This window comes from Pezoporus flaviventris, unplaced genomic scaffold, assembly GCF_033815535.1.
Source record: "Pezoporus flaviventris isolate CSIRO_AGI_PZ_B2104156 unplaced genomic scaffold, CSIRO_AGI_Pfla_v1 ptg000015l, whole genome shotgun sequence".
Taxonomy (NCBI): domain Eukaryota; kingdom Metazoa; phylum Chordata; class Aves; order Psittaciformes; family Psittacidae; genus Pezoporus; species Pezoporus flaviventris.
The window spans coordinates 37633068-37651321 of NW_026892563.1; the positions used below are offsets into that span (position 1 = coordinate 37633068).

The 18254-nt window shown below is 48.0% G+C and overlaps 1 protein-coding gene across 1 annotated transcript in view; it reads right to left on the reverse strand.

Annotated features, from left to right (window-relative positions):
- The window catches only part of CASQ2 (calsequestrin 2), a 29909-nt gene extending 18511 nt beyond the window's left edge, over window positions 1–11398 (reverse strand). The window contains exon 1 of the mRNA XM_061454036.1: window positions 10924–11398. Within this exon, the coding sequence (XP_061310020.1) occupies window positions 10924–11196 (273 nt within the window). The 5' untranslated portion in view covers window positions 11197–11398. The remainder of the gene's footprint in view (window positions 1–10923) is intronic.
- Between the last annotated feature and the right edge of the window lie 6856 nt (window positions 11399–18254).

The window sequence follows — 18254 nt, forward strand, 5'->3', positions numbered from 1 at the left end:
TGTGGCTGCCTGGCCAGTCCTGAGGGAAACATGCCACCATGTGTGTAGCACCATGCTCACGTTATGCAGGCAATAGGTGGTCTTGCTGCTTTTTCCTTGCTCTCAGCCAGCGTTTTGAAATAAAGGCAAGGCTGCGCATTCAGGGCTTGTGTTTACAATGGATACAGCATGCACTGCTCCATGTTTGTGCATCCATTGAGAAGGCATCCAAGCACCGCCCTGACTGGTCTAGCATCCCACCTCCTAGCTCAGGCCACAGCCATCACCTAATGAGCACCTGGTACCCTATAATACAGGGAGAGATGAACACTTCTTGCGAGCATCCTAGACGTTAGCAAGCAGGAAAAGCTGTTTTCTGTTCCCCATTATGGGGGTCTGCCTTTACTGGACAAGAGGATGAAGCCTGTAGGATCATCATCTTTTGGGGGCACTGTCAGCATGTCTCTGCATGCTGCCAGTTGTGTAAACTAGCAAGAGGTTCCTCAGAGTCAACACTTGAGCCTCTGGCTTGCAGTGTGAGCAGAGGTAACACACAAGAAAGCCCAAGGGAAGAAGACTGTTAATTCATATCCAGCCCACACTTGATCTAGCTACTTCCTTACAGGTATGTTAGCCTTGTGTCAGACAGCATCAGGGCAGTTCAAGCCTGAAAGTTCTTGACTCCTTCACACAGGAGGTGGTTGGGGTTTCTAGGGGCTGTTTGAAGCAGCTCAGAAACGTGCAGAAAAGCTGAAGCATCTGCTACAGACAAGAGCCTGGGCGTGCATGTTTACAGGAGAGGAGGCATTGACCAGGAGTGATGTGTGTCAGCATGCAGCTCTTGGGAAGGGAGTGGGTGCAGCTGGGAGCTTGCTGGGAAAGAGTAAACATGTCAAGAGAGCTTGTCTGATGGGGTGAAAGCCTCTTTGTGTGAGACTCTGGGTGTGTGCACTTCACCGGGGCTCAGGAAAGTTCACGGTGATGCTGGAGGTGTGCCTGGTGGTGTCTTGGAGGTGTGTGTACTGTGGGTATGAGTGCTTGGAGATGTTCCTCTGAAGAGGCTTACCCTGAGTGAAGGTGTGCAGCAGTGTGTGTGTATCTAGGAGAGAGCATGTACAGCACTATCCTGTATACACTGTGGGGATGGAGCTAAGCACGCAGCCTGCCTCCTTCCCTGGGACCTTGATGCTATGTGTGTTAGTGAGGTGAGTGGTACAGCTGTAGCCGGTGCCCGTCCACAGAGCACTGGGGTCTTGCACCAGGGGAAGATTCATGCAACATCAGACTCTGAGGAGCTCTTTCCACTGCGGCAGCGGAGACCTTTGCAAGTGTGTCAGTGCCCATGGGGGCTTTTCAAATGCAAATTATGCAGGGGTTGGATCTTGCATCTTTGCTTTCCATTACAGCAGGTGAGTTTCATCAGTGCTTAGGTGAGGATGTATTCCCACACCTAAACTTGAACCCCATAAGGCAGCAAAATATAAAGTATGCCAAAGGCATGTCAGCTTGGCTGGTTGTCCCCTGCTCATTACAGTATCAAGCATTTCTATATCCCCTTACAGTATTTTCTGATTCCATAAAGCTAGTGGGATTTGAATGCAGATAATGTTTCTAATCTTGACAATCCTCTTGGCTCAGAACCTTGGGACAGAGGCAACCGTAATGTAAGAACACATCCCTTCCCCCTCCCCCTTCTCCCTTTAAATTCATATCACTTGAAGTCTTGGCCAGCCAGAGCCCTTGCCTTTGTGTAAGCCTCTATAGCAAGTAATTTAGTTTCAACAGCTGCTTGGGGAGATGGAGGGGAGAAACTGCCTTGGAAGAACAGAACCTAACTGCTCTTGCAGTCCCTGGGATATAGCAGGAGCTTTGGGCAGGCAGAGTGGGCTGAGAGTGTGAGCAAAGATCCCAGCAGCACTCCTCCTTTCTCCCTCTTCCCTCAGATAACATCGGTACTTGAATTTGGTCCCTGGGATGTGTGAGAGGTGCCAGCCCAAAATGAAGCTTAAGTAGCACCGAGTAAGCACGCACCACCTCATCTTGGATGGTGCCAATGGTTAGAGGCAATCTGAATAATGGGGAAGGAAGGAAACAACTCCCTGCCAGAACATCTCAACTTCACACCTCCTGGACCAGTCTGAACCTAGGTGTGCTGCTGGAAAGCTTTCAGGAGACTTAACAAGTCCCACAGGATCATTCTGAAATGCTAGGTTACAGAGCAGCAGGGCTCCCTGACCACATTCCTATTCCAGCTTCAGGCAGCATGGATTGCACCAAACATCGCGTTTGGTGTCAGTTCTGCTGCTAAATGACAGACAAAATCCAGCAGAGAGGGTTGCAAACAGGGGTGGGAGGGGTGGGGGTCTCGGTAGGGTCAGTTTTCATTGTGGAGTGACTCTGGATTTCTGGCCTGGATTTTCTTCCCACTTCCCACTAGAAGCACCTGCTTGCAGCATCCACTGACAGGAAAGCTCATCACTGGGTGGCAGGGAGATGGGAACATTAAGGTATCTGTGAGAGCCACCGTGAGTAAAATACTCTTAAGCATTGGAGCATTCCGTTTCCCTAGCTGGCAGCAGTGGAAGAATAAAAGTCAAGCAATGCAGAGGAGAGCAAAAAGGGTTGATGAGGGAATGTCTCTCAGGCAACCCACACTTCTCTGTTGTTTCTCTCTAGCTTCGTTTAAAGCTGCACTCTAGGTTGATGGTCAGAACGTGGTTGATGCAATGATGATGATTTTATATCCTAAAATGTTAGGGGTTTATTTTCAGAAACAGCAGGAGGCAATAGCAAAAATCTAGGGTATTTCCCCCAAAGCTTTGAATCGATATGCAGGATTCATGCCTTCATGCTGTGGTTGGCTTCTCTGTTGTTCAAGCTAATGGGCAGTTTGTTGTAGAGCAGAGGGAGTTATCTCTCCTTGATGCTGTGTTGCCTCCTCTAGCATCCCCTTGCATACTCCACTAATAACATTTCAGGTTCTTGCTGGTGAATGAAGCTGGTCATGAAGCATCATGGTGATCAAAGCAGGCAGAAGCCTGCTGAGCCACTAGAGAAGCCACCCTGCTGGCAGCAGGGACCAGAGCAGAGCTCATTGCTTCCACCTTCCTGCCCTTTTCCACCACCTGAGCTGCCCCGAGAGGCTGTTTACTGCCCAACCTGCCCTCCCAGGACTAAAAGGCAAGTCCCCAAATATGGAACCCCTAAAGGTCACTCTAAAGGTGGTCACTAAAGGTGGCTTTCCCAGGTAATGCTCCAAGAACGCTGCCAGGGAGCTTTAATTGCTGCACAGCCTCTCAGCCCGGTCAGATGCACCATGTGCTTTTTGGCTGCCTCCCTAAAGGGTTTGCATAGTTAGGGCTGTATTTTTATCTGCACAGGGCATCCCTAATTTTAGCGAGCTGTAAGCTAACGCGCAGCCTCCCTTTCCATGAGCTAACCTGCACCACTGAGCACCCATGGGTGCTGGGGCCACCTGCCACTGCTCCCGGCCAGTCCTTGCTGGTGCTGCATCACAGATGCTTTGGCAGCTTGTGCACCGAAGACAGCCTGCAGTATACGTGCGTGCATGTGCTGTGGGGTTTGGGACAGTGCCCGGTGGCCACCCCTTGCTAAGCTGCCCCAAAAGGGAGCCTGCAGGACTGTCCTTGACAAAGTTGAGGCCATCTCTGTCTTGTTATTTCTCCAGCCTCAGAGGGGCTGGTTTGAAACTGAAGGCTGGATGCTGCCATGGATGCAGGGCACATGCTGGTTCCTTTCAGTAGATGGTGGAGGAGGGAAGCATGCTTGCTATTCAGCCTGTTCACCTCCGCAGATCTTTGTAATTCCTACACCTCCAGCTCCCAGGAACAAGCAGGATTTCTTGAGTTTCTGACCTAGTGGGTGTGAGCCTGTGCCTTTGAAACCCTGGGGAGTCCAGGATTCTGAGAGCCAGGACCCTCCATCCTGCATCCTCGAAGGATCAGTGAAGAGATTCCCTGGGGTAATGGAGTGGGTCCTTGAGACAAGACAGGGCTTTTACCCAAGGAGTGAGCAGAGAGAAACCAGAACTGAGGGAAGCTTTAAAAAGACACAGCCCTTTTTGCGCAGGGTCCAAGGTGTCAGAGGTGCATCTCCTGCCAGGGCCGGACAGGGTTCCCAGAAAGAGGACACATCGTGTACGGCAGCTGGCCTTCACCAGAGCTGTGTCAGAGAACACGCAGGAATGAGCACCATCAGCACTGCTTAGAAGGGAGCCCTGGCCGTGCCAGGGCACTGCCTGCTCTGTGGCCACCCTGGGAATTGAGTTATTCCCTGTTGCTGCTCGCTCTAATTCCTCAGGCAAGGTTTTGTCTCGTGTATGTAGGTAAATCCCAATGTGCAAAGGATAAAAAAACCCACAAACATGGACCTTCTTTCCTAGGCCATGGATTCCTTGCCCGAGTGCCTGTTATTTAGGAACAGAAGCTGAAAAAGAACATCTGGTCATCAAACCCAGGATTGTGTCATTCAATCTCTGTCACAAACTGGTCAATGTCCATTTCTAATTCGTCGAACTGTTCTCCCCTTGTTGTCTTCCTCCTCTGGTGACTAGGGACTTCCTAGTTTCCAGACTTGTTTTATTCATAGCCCGTTTGTCCTTAGGCTTTGCGCTTAAATAGCTCTTCTCCCTCTTGGGTGTTTAAAGAGAATTATCTTCTCCCCTTTCTATTCTCCCCACAAATGAAGCTTGGTCATGAAGGAAGGGCAGCCGCAGGCTTTGGTTAGTGTGGTTTTAGATAAAGGGCACTGGCAGACTGAGCTCTGGAGCAAGGCCATGGTGGGTGAGCTCAGCATGGGCCACTGTACCCATCTGCCTCCTAGAGCAGCAGCTGCCCCAGGCTCCTGGGAAATGTCAAGGTCCGGGGTGGAGAAGATGAGATGATAACTACAACCACCACACGTGTCCACTGAACAGGTGAATGTGAGCTCCAGCTTGGCCTTTTGAGGTCCCCCTCTCAGTTATACAGAGTGAGACCCTGCATCCTGGGAGCCAGCACAGCAGGAACCCCCTCTGGCACTTGTTTGGGAAGCTGATTAGTGTCAAGATAGCTGGATCCCAGCTAAGAGGATGGGCTTCCTCAATGCTTTTCTGAAGGGAGGAGTGATGCAGGAGTCTCCATGCGGCTTAAGGTCTTGCATGGCACCTACAGAGGTTGTCTGCGACAGCTGGGCAGTGGGAAGAGCTCCTCATATCAGGGCCAAGCAAAACTACAAAGCCTAAGCAGACTTGGCCTTGCACTGTGTCAGCAAGTGAAACCAAGCTCATAGGGGTCTGCCATGTCTCCAGGTGACATTTGGGTCTCTGGAGGAAACCACCTTGATTTTCCTTAGGTCCTGGGATTACAGCTAGTCTCTGCAGTAAGAACTGCTGCCAGTACATATATCTCTGATCATACCTTAGCAGCTGAGAAAGGTGCCTTTCAAAGAGCATTATGACATTGAAGTGGGGTCTTATGCTAGATGCTGCTCATGCAGCCAGTCCAAACTCACTGCTGGGAACTGATGGAGGGACTTCAAAGAAAGAAACTGGGCAGCACCAGGTAAAGCAGCCTTGGAAATAGTTTCTGACACTGTTATACAGAAAGACCGAATCACACACTTGTCTCTTGATGTCAGTGTGCCCATCTGCGAATTGGGAAGCTCTCTGTAACTTGTTTGTGTGACTGTTATGTCAGTGAGTGAAATCCTCCTGCGTGCTACTGCTGAAAATCAGTGCTCTGCTGGCTGTTGACAAACTGAGACCTACTTACATGGTCTCAGAGGGCAAAGTAACCAGTGCACCTTTTTTTCCTTTCCATTCCTTCCTTACTTTTGCATTAACTTATCAGCGGTGGAAGCCACTAAACTCCTCTTCCATTACAGGTACAAGGCACTTGCACTGCAGGCTTCTGCACATACCTATCCAGCCAGGTGTGTCTCTCACGTTGAGGATTTGCTCTGTAGGGACCCAGAGATGTGACAGTTTCAGTGATACTCAGTGGGCATGCCTTGTACAACGCGTACGCAGCCCTGGGAATTGGGTTGAGGCTCTGTCTTGTGAATATGCCCATTTTCAAAGAAAAAGACTGGAATCTGAGTCTGTGAAACAGAGAAGGGTGTTTAAAGAAAGGGCTTGGATTTATTGTTGTGTTTATGGTTGCACCCTGCCTAAACCAGACTCATCTGCTGGTTCTCAGGAATTTCTGGGATAAACCACACAGACCTAAATTTGAAACATTTTTCCTGGGTTTCACCTACTCTCAAGAGATTTCAAGACCATGTGGCTGAAGCTACCCCAAAATCACCTGGTCTTGCACCAGGTTTTCCATCCTGAGCTGGAAGCTGCGGTAGTTTCAACACTTGGTAGTGAATCCTGGCTCTCGAGTGAACTGGGAGGTAGCCCTTACACCCAGTTTAACCTCATCTTTTGCTGGATTCCAAATCTGTCTTTCCCTGTCACACCAGAGCTAGCTCCTGGTTGTGGTTGAACACTGGGGGGATCTCATGGATTTATATTTCCAGGTTCACAGGAGAAATTTCCCTTGTGCTCCAGAATCTGATCCTAGACTCTATTTGGAAAGGCTACGACCACGTCCAAACTTAACTCTAATCAGACTGGCTTGTCCTAGGGCAGTTCTACAGGAGTTTTCAGCCCAGGGGCACTATTGCATTAAAGTGCCTAAAATATCCGGGCCCTCTGTTTTTAAGGATATTATACATGCACGCAGATGACAAGGAAAGAATGGCAGGACTGAGTGTTTCAGCAGGAGATGTTACGGTAGTGTGAGACAACCTCAGTTGCTGGAGAGAGCTTCTCAAGCGCAAAAGGAAAGCCTCTAACTCCGCTGTTGATTGTTCTTGCTACATGATTCCTAGAGAGAGGAGCTGCCCCTCTGGAAGGCAAAACTATGCCAATATTTTAGGACATTCAGAGTTGAAAGAGAGATGGGATAAAGTCTAAGAAGTAGTGTGATACAGGACAAAATGAAGTAGGGGAACTACAGAGGAGAAGAAAGGCAGAACAGCTATTTATCGACTTCACTGCTTTGGTCTTTTTCTCTATTGCCCCTTCTTCATTAAAGCTGAGACCTTTCAGGACAAGTAGCTTTTTTTCTTACTTGTCTGTTAAATAACTGATGGGAACCCTTGTGCCTGGCTGTTTCCTCTGCTTCTTCACCTCATGGGCACACAAGGCTCCTGTAAACATCACCACAGAGCAGGAATAGCTACTGTTAGCTCTGGGACTGCCTGGTCCAACCCCTGCATTGCCCTGTACAGAGGCTTTTCCCTGCTCAGGCTGCAGGTGCTTTTCAGGAGTCAGAAGTGCAGAGTGGAGTCATAGGAGAAAGCAACCAAAGGAAGAGAGCCCTTTAACCTGAGCTGTGAAACAGCCTGTGCTCATGCTGTCTCTGCCCTGGGTTGTCTTGCCCTGGGTTGTATCTATGGATACATAGCAATCCTTCCCCAACACTTTTCTACCCTGGCCAGAAAGCAGTAGGCAGCTGCATCTCCAGGCACTGTTTTGTTTTCCCAGCAGACTAAAACAGCAGCCCCAGCTTTCCCTCCCCAACTTGATGGGCTGACACTGCTGTCCTTGGAGCTGTTGTCATGTACAAAGGATGCTTCAGAGAAGCTGCTTTTGCTGCTAGAGGGGGTTGGCTGCCCCTGGACCCTGTCCTCACCAGGTAGTACACAACAGCATAGCTGGCAGGGCTGCTTCATGATGGTCTTCACCTTCATTCCCTTTCTAAACTGGAAAGGGACCCTGGGCTGCATGGGAACGTGGTGACAGTTCTCATTACGCCTGGGTGCGGGGAGTCAAAGACTCCATGTGCTGTCCCACTGTAATATTAGCTTAATGATGGCATCCCTTTTCTGTGATAGCTGAGCTTTTGACAGTGTCAGTCAGTCCTACATGTGGGACTTCTGTCCTGGGAAGGTAATTTTTCCTATCATATCATTTCCTTCTCAGCCTGCTGCTCATAGATGTGGTTTGGGAAAGTCCTTCAACTTGTGCTTAACTTCACAGATGTGCTGTCGGGTTTTCAACTTGGTTTCCTAAGGGTATGAGACCCTTGTGACTCCTTTCTCCCACCAGGTCTGTCTCTAAGCTGCCCCTCCTCATGTTTTCTAGCTATTGGCCTTTCTCAGCCAAATCTTCTGAAGTCAAGGATCTCAAGCAGGAGACCTCAGTTTCCTTTCATGAAAGGAGACTGAAGTTCCCTGAAAGAAGGAAATGTTGCCACATGAGCTCAACCCCTGTTAGACACTAAAGGACAAACTTAAGAGGGAGCCTCACATGCTCCTCACTCATGGGAGAAGCCCCTGTCAGAGCTTGTTACTGACCATGAGCTACATACTTCAAGGAAACCATGATAGGTCTCTTCTGCACTTTTCTTGGTGTCTGAAGATATTTCTTTAGGTTTTTGGCCTTTGGAATTATACATTTCTTATAAGGTACATGTGGGACAAACAGAAAGGATGGACTTTTTGGCGTTATTAAGCCCATTCCCTCCCATGTTCATCAGGCAATTTGACATACCAATCCCTAACCATGCAGCTCAGATATTTGCTTAGTTCCACACCTGCCTATGTTTTTGGATGAAGGCTCCCTGTTTTTTTCCAAATGACGGAGACCAGTGCCATTGGAACATAATGTTTTCCATGCTGTGGAAGCAGCACATTTCGTTGTGAATAAGCAGATACATAGTACAGCCAGATGGAAACAGAAAAGCTGCTCCAGAAAGGAGCGTCTTACCACAGGCACCACCTTACTCTAGGAACTTCCCAAGCTGGCTGGCAGGGAATAGCAAGGGCTGGAGTCTTTGCCTTTTAGATACCTCATTTCAGGCATAAAGGACCTTCAGCACTCAGAGTCCCGAACCCTCTGCTCCAAAGAGATACATAAAGCCTTCCTATGTATCTCTCAGGTGTATGGCTCCGCATCTCAGCCATTGCAGCCACTGCAACCATTTCTTTCCCTCTCCCTCTCCTGGGAGAACACGAAATCTTGCAGCTGCATGGGCTCTGGCAGGGAAGATTGAGAGTGACCCCCTTGCACAACACAGTGTGGTTTGAGGTGAGGGAGGTGGATGCTGTCTCAAGAGGGACCAGATTACAACCTGCCTTGCCCACTCCTTTCACGAGTGCTCCCATGGTTGAGTTAATACAGAAACTGGGAGCACTAACACCTTGCTGGCCTGTGTCCTATGTAGGATAGCACACATCACATCTTCTCTGCTGCCTCCTGAGGCCCTCTCCCCTCCGATTCCCTTGGGTGACAGAGGCAAATGGGTGCTCAGCTTGCAGATTGCTCTTGTGCTTAGGCTGTCAGATGGCTGCTGCTGCAATGGGGGGAGAGACTGTGGAACTTTGAGACATGCATTGAATCAGCATTGCAAGTGCTTGGGAAATGTTGAGCTCGAAGCCACGAGTGCCAGTTGATGTGTGTGTGGCACAGTTAGCTGGTAGCTGAGCATTAGTGAACTAGAGCACCTCCAGTTATGTAAAGTCTGCTGCAAATCTAATCCTCAATCTCTTGGCCAAGGTCACGTAAGAAGTCGGTGATAGAGAGGCAATTGGAAACCAAATCACCCGAGTCCTAAGCTAATGTACTTGCTGCTGAATCAAACCCTGCAAAATGAAAGCTTTAAACCAGGTTGTATTGTAGCCATCACACCCTTGATATGGTTAATAACTTGAGTATAGGTGCCATGGGGACTAAAACTGATAGTACACGACAGATACCTGCTTCTGTCAGGTTTCTATAAATATGTATCTAGTAACTGCTTGCCATCTATTGGGCATGAAATAGCTATGCTATTAAACAACAATGCAATTATACTACCAACCATAAACATTTCAACTGGAGTTTCCTTTTCTTTGCCAAATGTTATTTGATCGCTCACTGGAGCAAGTAACTGTTCCCTGAGAGCAGAGTAAAACCTGGGGAAGGTTTTGAATCTTTCTTGTCTTCAGGCTTGCTAAGGAGGTCAGTAGACTTGGAACTTGGCATTGGATGTTTTTAGGTCCTAGCCCTCAGCAAACACGCTTTGTAGTTCGCATTTGCTATACTCCTAAGGGTGCAATGCATTTTCACTCTGGATCAGATAAAGAAAGCCTATGTGTTTCTTCTGCAATTTTCATTTTCTTCCCATATCTTTTAGCTAAGAGGGAATATTTGTAAGTCCCTGATAGGAAACAAGCACCAAACAATCCAGGCTTGCTGCTGTATGATTCCCTAGATTACAGCTGCACTGCAAGAAGGAATGCTATGAATCTACTTTGCAACTTTCACTGTGATTTATTTTACTGAGGATTTAATTAATCATTCTTTCACCAAAGAATGAACACTGCTCTTTTTCCAGCACAGAAGTGAACGGCTGCATTAAGAAGCAGCTCCAGACTGATTCCAAGCAGGCAACCAAGTGTCGGAAAAACAAAAAGGGATTTAACGCTGCACCAACAGGGAGTGTTTGAGATGGGGAGCTATGACACTCATTTGCACCACAGTTTTGTAAGGCCTCTTGGCTGATTGCTCCTAGAGGGACAGAAAATGGGTCTGAATCCAGAATGCAAGGAGGATACATAATGAAAAACGTTCTAAAAACCTTAAGCTACAAGCTCAGGTCTGAGCTGGCATTTGGGAAAGCTCAGCTGAGCTGAGCTCACGTTGCAGAGGTTTGCAAGGTTGCTCGTTTCTCACTATTGCCTGGGTTTCGGAAGCACCATCCAGAAAGACTATTTCCCAGCAAACAACTCAGAAGAGCACAAAAAAAGCTTTTCCTGGGCTTCAGAACTCAGGTGCTAACTCAGATCCAAGCAAGCAAGCCCAAACCTTTGGGTGCTCAACTCCCCCCTGCACAAGAGCCTTTGACTCTCCTCTCCTCGGCTCCAAACAATGCTGTGCTATTGACCCCGGCTGAGACGTGCAGTGGTGCTTACCTCCAGGACCATCTCTGTCATCTGGAACTGCTTCTGGGAGACCTTGTCAGAGCTCACCGGCTCGTGGAAGAGCAGGCAGAGCATGTCATACTTCTTCAGGGCCTGCTTGTAGTTCTTCTCATTCAGGTCGATCACTCGGTCTTTCCCATCGTAAGTTGGAAAGTTCAGTCCCTCTTCTGCCTTGCAGCAGGAAAGCAGGTAAAGACCTGCCAGGATCCAGCAAGTCGCCTTCATAGGGGAGACCTTGGAGTGCAGCAGAAGGCAGGTAAACATCCCCCTCCTTCTTAATTTGGGGAGAAGGGGAGACCAAAGGCTCCAGGTGAAGTTCAAACCGAGTTTCTTTTTCTGTTGCCCTGTTAATGATCAGCCCAAATGCTGAAAGGCTGGTGGGGAGCAGCAAACTTTGCTGTCCTGGACTCACAACAAAGAGACAGACAGGAGAAGCTGTCAGGCCAAGCCCTGGATACCTTACATAGCTGTGTCCAGCTCCCGTGTCATTAGGAACTCCATTTTTAGGAAGCAGTTGTTTCAGGCTAAAAATAAACCCTGCAATGAATAAAAAGGACAGATATGACACCATTGAGGGACTTGCTGGCACTCTGCATCATCTGAGAGGGAGTGAGCAAGAGGGAGGGAGTGGAAGACAGCAGGGCTGGGAGTACACAGGCAGGGTTTGTGAAGGGACAGACTTCTCTTGCACAGGGAACCAAGGTGCTGCCTGTCCTATTAGGGCTTAACAAAAATAGACGATATTTACTGCAATTTAGAATAAGAGTTTCTCTCTTTATATATCCCCTTGGGCATAACAGTGATTAGGCTTTGGATAACAGATCTCAGTTTAAGCAGTTTCAGAGCCTCATCTGCACTGCTGGAGGAAAAGTCCCTGTTTCTCAGCAGCAAAGGAGGTGAGCACTCATGGGATTCCCTCCTCCTCCTGCCTGGAGCACTGGCCGGGGCTGACATTCAGCATCTTTTCTGCAGCACCTTCTTCTCTGCTTTTGGAGTACCAGGAGAATTGCTGTCCCTTGGGCCATTAATCCTGAAGCAGAAGGAAGCTTACACTGCAACCTCCCATGTCCGTAGTAGTTACCAAGCCTCATACATTGCTAGCAAGCGGTTAGAACCTTATTGTACTAAGGGGGAGTGAAGGATAGGAGATATGCCCAGACCAGAGGTCTCCTTAAGATGATGGAGAGAGATAGCCATCAGTGCTGGCCTCCCTTTCTGGGACCTGCCTGTTGGCTTAGAAGTGTTTTTTCACACAATCCCATTGCGTTTCCCAGCAAGCAGTCCTGCGTATTCCTTGCTCTTCGTTTCCTGGGAATGGTGAGTGGTTGCCCCTTCCCCAGCAGCTCAGTGCTGCCTGCTGCTCTGCTGCATTGCCAGCACCACTGCACCATGCTGCTGGAGGAGAACGATTTGGTGGCACAGTCTTTCAACTCTTCCCCTCCTGTGACCGGGCTGCCACCGCTGCCCCATGACTGACAGCAACAGGCAGGTCGAGGCAGGCCAGCTGGCCACAGACCAACACTGGGGCTGGCATGGATCCACTGGAGAAGGCATGCTGAGGGGCTGGAAGAGAAGAGCTTGACAAGGACCATGGGTCTGCCCCCCTCCCACCAAAGTGATGTGCAGACACGTGGCCTCATCAGCCTCCTTGCTCTTGCTCCATCACAGCCTTGCTCCATCCCTACCAGAGAAGGGGTGATGTCCCCTGCAACTCACACCCCAGCAATCTGTTCCCATTTAGCTGTATGTGTAGGATTGGTTCAGTATCTGGGGTGAAAGTGAGCATTGCTTAGCAATAACAGGATGGCTGAATCATTTAGATTAGATTGGAAAAAAACATTAAGTTCATCAAATCCAACTGTAAACCTAACCAAGTTCACTACTAAACCATGTTGTTAAGTGCCACATCTACATGTCTTTTAAATACCTCCAGGGATGCTGGTTCAACCGCTTCCCTTAACAGATTATACCCATCTTCTGGTGTCTTAGAAGAACATGTCCCCCTCAGCTTTCAGTTCTAACCTGAACAGCCCCTGAGAAAGCGACTGAAACTGTGGGCAATGGTTTCCAAGCCTGTTGTATTTCTGCTTTTCTGTATTTCTGTATTTCGTAGTTTCTGCTTTTAGAGAAATTCAATGTTTGCCTGCAACTTGAAGTCTTCATAATGAAGCCAGAGGGAATCTATGTAAAAGCCAGGGCAAGGCAGCCTCTGAAATACACTTGCAGGAGTGATCATTTTAGAGATGTGACAAACCTGGGTAAATCTGATTGCTTTTAGTGGGAGACACAAAACTTGTGTCACAGTGGGTGGCAATGGCTGGGTAGGTTGAATGTTTAGGGCGTAAAACACAGAACTGAGTTTGTGGGGTGACCAGGTCTACATCAGGCTGGTTGGTTGCCTTTGGACCCAGTGGATCTGGGGCGCAGGAGCAGGATTCCGCTCTCATCATAGTGTTTTAAAGCAGGCACACATAGACAGGGCTGTAAAAACTAACATTCACAGCTACTTCAAAGCTGGCTTCCCAGGCTCCTGCCCTCCTTTTATTCTTGCAAATCTTCAGCAGTTGCTCCACTTTCATATTGCTCAAGCTATTTATGAGGTGCTTTCTCTCCAGGCTGAATAACTTTTTAATCTGCCTAAAAATAGATACAATCCAATTTTCATTTTCTCCTTTTCTTGCTATCAAAAAAAAAAAAAAAAAAAAGAACAGAAATGCTTTTTATTAACAAAAAAAGTTGCTTTTTTCCCCTGGGGGGGCTGTAAGATGCCAGTAGCAGAGCTGGGGCTGAAGCGAATGTGCTCACACCTTAAAAAAGGCCCTAAGTATTGTGCCATTTTCTTCATCATCTTTGTGGGTCCTGATAGCAGCACACTGAAATGTGCCCATCTTGGACCCAGAAGCAATTTTCCTTGGGAATTCAAAGCTGTCCATACACCCAAATGATGTTTCAGACTGGGTGTAGGACAGTGTGTAGACGTTATGGATTTGGGGACCCTGGGTTTGTTGAAGGCCCATTTCTACACAACACTGACATAAGGTTTCTCTGTGCATTGGATCCTCCCCAATAAGGCAGGAGCAACAGCAGGGAAGGATGAGGGGGAGAAAAGTCTCTGTGAAATCTTGCATTTTGCACTCACGAGTTCACTACAGATATTTTGTGCTATCTTTCTGCACAGTCCTGATCCCATTTAGCTGCCCGTGGTTGCAACACATCTGTTTCTGTGGCCAGTGCCATGCAAGGAAATGGTATGGTTAACACTGTATACTGGGATACTTGCCCTTTAGCTCAGATAGCTCCTTTGCAAAGCTGGCATCTGTTAGTCTCTGATATAAGTTGATTGCAAGGCTCAGTCTCCCAGCTCTGACTAACTAAACATTGGCTCCATCAGCCCTTCTGCTGCTGCATCTCTTAGCCCTGCCTTGAGAAACCAGTACAATGCTTTTCCTTAACTAACCATCCTAGACCCATCCAACTGAAAGCTCTCTGAGAAGTGACCTGAAAGGGATCAATGCCTGTCCACCTGGGCAGGTGCCTACTTTGATCAAATGACCTTCAGAACTGGCCCCAAAATTTCAGGCAAAGAAAGAGAGAATTAAGGGAAAAGCTTGTTGTTGGTTTATCTTCTGTTCTCTAGGCCCTTTGAGGGATATTCATTGAGCAAAATCCTGGATCCAGGGAATTAGGTTGCAAAACCACCCCTGATGTTCATTTAAGTAGGATTTTACTTGGCTGCTTTGAAGTTTGTGAGGATAGGTAGCCAGTGGCAGCAATACAACAGAGGTGCTCAAAGCAGTACAACCTCAGGCCTTCACTATGGGCTTGCAGAAATGTTGGGTGGGGATGTAGGATAAATAAAACTCTCCTTCTTTTTGATTTTTCCCTTATTTGTATTATAAATTAGGTATATACACTTGCTGTTTCTCTCTCCTGGCTGCTGCTGTTACACTGCCGTTCTCACCTTCGTTGTCCTTTCACATAGTAAAAGAGGTCCCCAGCCACCTCTGATCCAAATGCCCCAGTGAGCCTTTTTTCAGGGCTTCAGGATTTAAGGTTCTGCTTTAGCTAATCCTTTCCAAGCTTCTAAGACCTTGTATGTTTTGTAAGATAGGAGTATTCAGAAAATATGCCTCTTGCCACCAGCTACCCAAGCAAGGTCACAGCTCGTAATAACTTGCGACATACTGCAGTCATCAGGGTGGGAGTCTTGGAAATGCACTGAACCTTTCTATGGAGACCAAGGGGACCACTATCATCCCAAGGAAAGCTGTGCAGTGTGAGAAAACCTTGTTCTTTCTCTCTTCTCTTCAGGCCTGAAAGGTGGCAAGTACTTCATGGTGCTTTACATTGCCCATACTCCGATGCAGTCATGTCACTGATGGTAAGAACAAGCCAGAGAAGTTGTATCATTGCACTCCCTCCTTTTTTTCCCTGTTTTAAACTTCCAAAGATCTTTGCAGCACGTGGTGATGCTTTGTATATTTTGACTGAGGTGCTGTGATCTGCTGTGTGATAAGAAAGTACTGTGAACCCCTTCTGTTTTCTGACAGTCAGATACTGATGTTTATGAGGAAATCAAACATAGCACAGACAAAAGCATCTATATGAAATTATATAGAAGTTTTAAAGAGAAGGTCAATAAGATGCTTCGGGGGTCCTGACTCCTCTCAAAAATAGCTTTCTTAGACATTGTATCCCCTAGAGCAAAGTTGGTCTGTGTCACCTTACAGGGATCATTGCACCCCTGTCTTTGGGAGCTGGTCTGGCACTTGTGTCTTACACAGGTCAGAAAGTACTTTAGAAGGTCAATACTGGAACTGTCCTGGAAGGATTTGGATAGATACATTTTAATGAGCTTAGAAACCCTACACAGCAAGAAAGGATTTAACTAAGGCATCACTTGTGACCAAATGGAAATGGGCTCATTGGCATGGATGGAAATGGGTGGAAAGGAGAGCAATAAAGTGAAAATGAAAAGAATAAGGAGAAATGCTGGAAGTAGACAAGGCTGCGTCTTCATTCAGAGGTCTGACAAGGGACATCATAACGCAGCCTGCAGCAGTGGACTGGAAAAGGCTGCAGAGAGCCTGCAGCAGGACTCAGGCAACAACTTGCCTACCCTTCCTGGCTGGGCTGGAAGCTCTGCTTTTGGAGACTTCTCCACAAGCAACCCACCCTGGAAAGGGTGTAGGGGCTCCCTGAGGGCTTCCTGCAGGTAACACTGGAATGGTGGGATTTTCTGCATTATTCCTTTTGCTTATACATAAAACACATGCCACCCCTAATACACCAAGAAGAGCTTAATAATGGTATTATATGAACTGTAGCTGTGGAGATAGCTTTATGCTTGACCATACCTGAATTGTGCTAGGCATACTAGAAGCAGCCTCAATCCTACTAATGAGTGGGCAGAGAGATGGTAAAAATACCCCCAAAACTGAGCTGAAAACATTCAAAGAGAGACCATTTCATGAGCTGCAGGCCCCAATCATATTTGGTATGTGTAACACTCGGGTGTCCTATTGCTCCCTGTGCTTTTGACTGCAAAAACTCCCCTCTCCTAGGATCGAGTAATTGGCACCTGCCTAGAGAAGCCAGATCCAGATTTATTCACTGAGCCTCTAATGGGAGGTTTTGGCATGCTGCAGAGCTGGAGAAGAGGATGCAAATGCAGCTGGCCACATTCTCAGTGGAGTTGGTTCAGAGACCAGGCCAGGCATATTCCTATGAGAGATGCTGAGAGCTGAGCTCTGGGCAGTCTCTGTGAAACCTGGTGATGCACAGCCAAGTCCTGAGCCCATGTGAAAGTATGGCCAAAGCTGGTCCCCTGAGAGCTGGGTTGTGAATGGATGCATGCTGAGCTCTGTCCCAGGGGCTTCAGTAATTATTAATGATACAATGATAATATAATCATTAATAGTAAAGTACAACAAATACAACGTGTGGCTTGGCACAGTATATTCCCTTCTGGAAAATTTTAGGGCATATACAGCCTGGTCATTTCCATTGGTCCCCTGCCTTTTTCTTGGAGGAGGAGGGATCACTGGCCCCCTGCCTAGCTGTGGCCATGATCGGTATGTCCAAGCTTATGTCTCTGTCCCTGCCTGCACGTACCCTGCATGCATTAATCACCAGCACTGCTTCCACGCAACCCTTTGGGGCCAGGCTCCAATGCAGGGCTCGTGCACCAGGTCTGGGGTGTCACTTGCACCTCGGGTTTTTCCTATCCAGGAGAGCATCAGCACATTTAATAACATTGTGACGATTGGAGGGGTGTTTAATTTAGCGATGTGGCGCCGGCCACTGCTGACAGAGCTGGACCCAGCAGCTTTACACCTGCTATACTGGAGCAGTAGCTCAGCTCTCCTTCCCTCCTGTCCTCCTGCGCTGTCCCTCAAATCCTTCCCCATCCCCTGCCTGTGATGCCTGCTGGGATGCAGCTGGGAGGGCTGGGAAGCACTGGGGTGAGATCATTCTGCCACCAGGAACCTCATTCCTTTCAGATGATGAGCTAGACAAGCTTAGCATGCTTCTCAACTCTGTAAGTTAAGACAGAAAGGACTTGGGGCTCTTAGGTTTCTGCCTCGCTTTGACACCCCTCTTCTCTAACTGGACTTTGTACAGTCTAGGACGGCCCTGAATCTCTTTACAGAGTCTGCTGACCCCCTTGCATTTGCACTTGCATTTCTAGGGTGAATAGCTCTCCTGGCAGTACTGGTGTCTCACAGGCAGTCCTTTATGCATGCTCTGGGCATGCTTTTTTTTTGTTTTCTTTAAAGCCAGGCAATTTTTAAATGCAAATTCTTCTATGTGAATAAGCCCTGTTGGCAGCAAACCTGCTCTGGACGTTGGTATGTAGCTGGGGTACAGTTACACAGCGCTCGCAAGCATTCAGAAGTAATGAGTAATGACTCAGGTATCCCCTTCCCTCAGATCATGAAGCCTAGAAACAAGGAGATCTGAGAAGTGTCTTGCTTGTGATATTTTTCCCTTGGCATGGAAGGGTCCCTGCGCTCAAGTTTTTACCTGCAGCCACAAGAGGTTATTAAAGCTTCTCTAGTTGAAAATGGAAGCTGAAATGCATGAGCCACAGAAGGACCTGAAAATCAGGGACTGTGTGATGATAGGGTGGAAGTTAGCAAAAAGGTGGTGACTTCGCCTCGCTCCTTAGGGATGGCTGAAAACTGCTGTTGGAGCTGATAGTGGGAAGAAACAGGTCTCTGCCTGACTGACAGTGAGCTGGTACCCACAATTCGGGGTGGGTAACAGCTTTTGGGCCAGAGAAAACATTTCGCAGCTGCTTTTCACTCTTTTTGCACCTC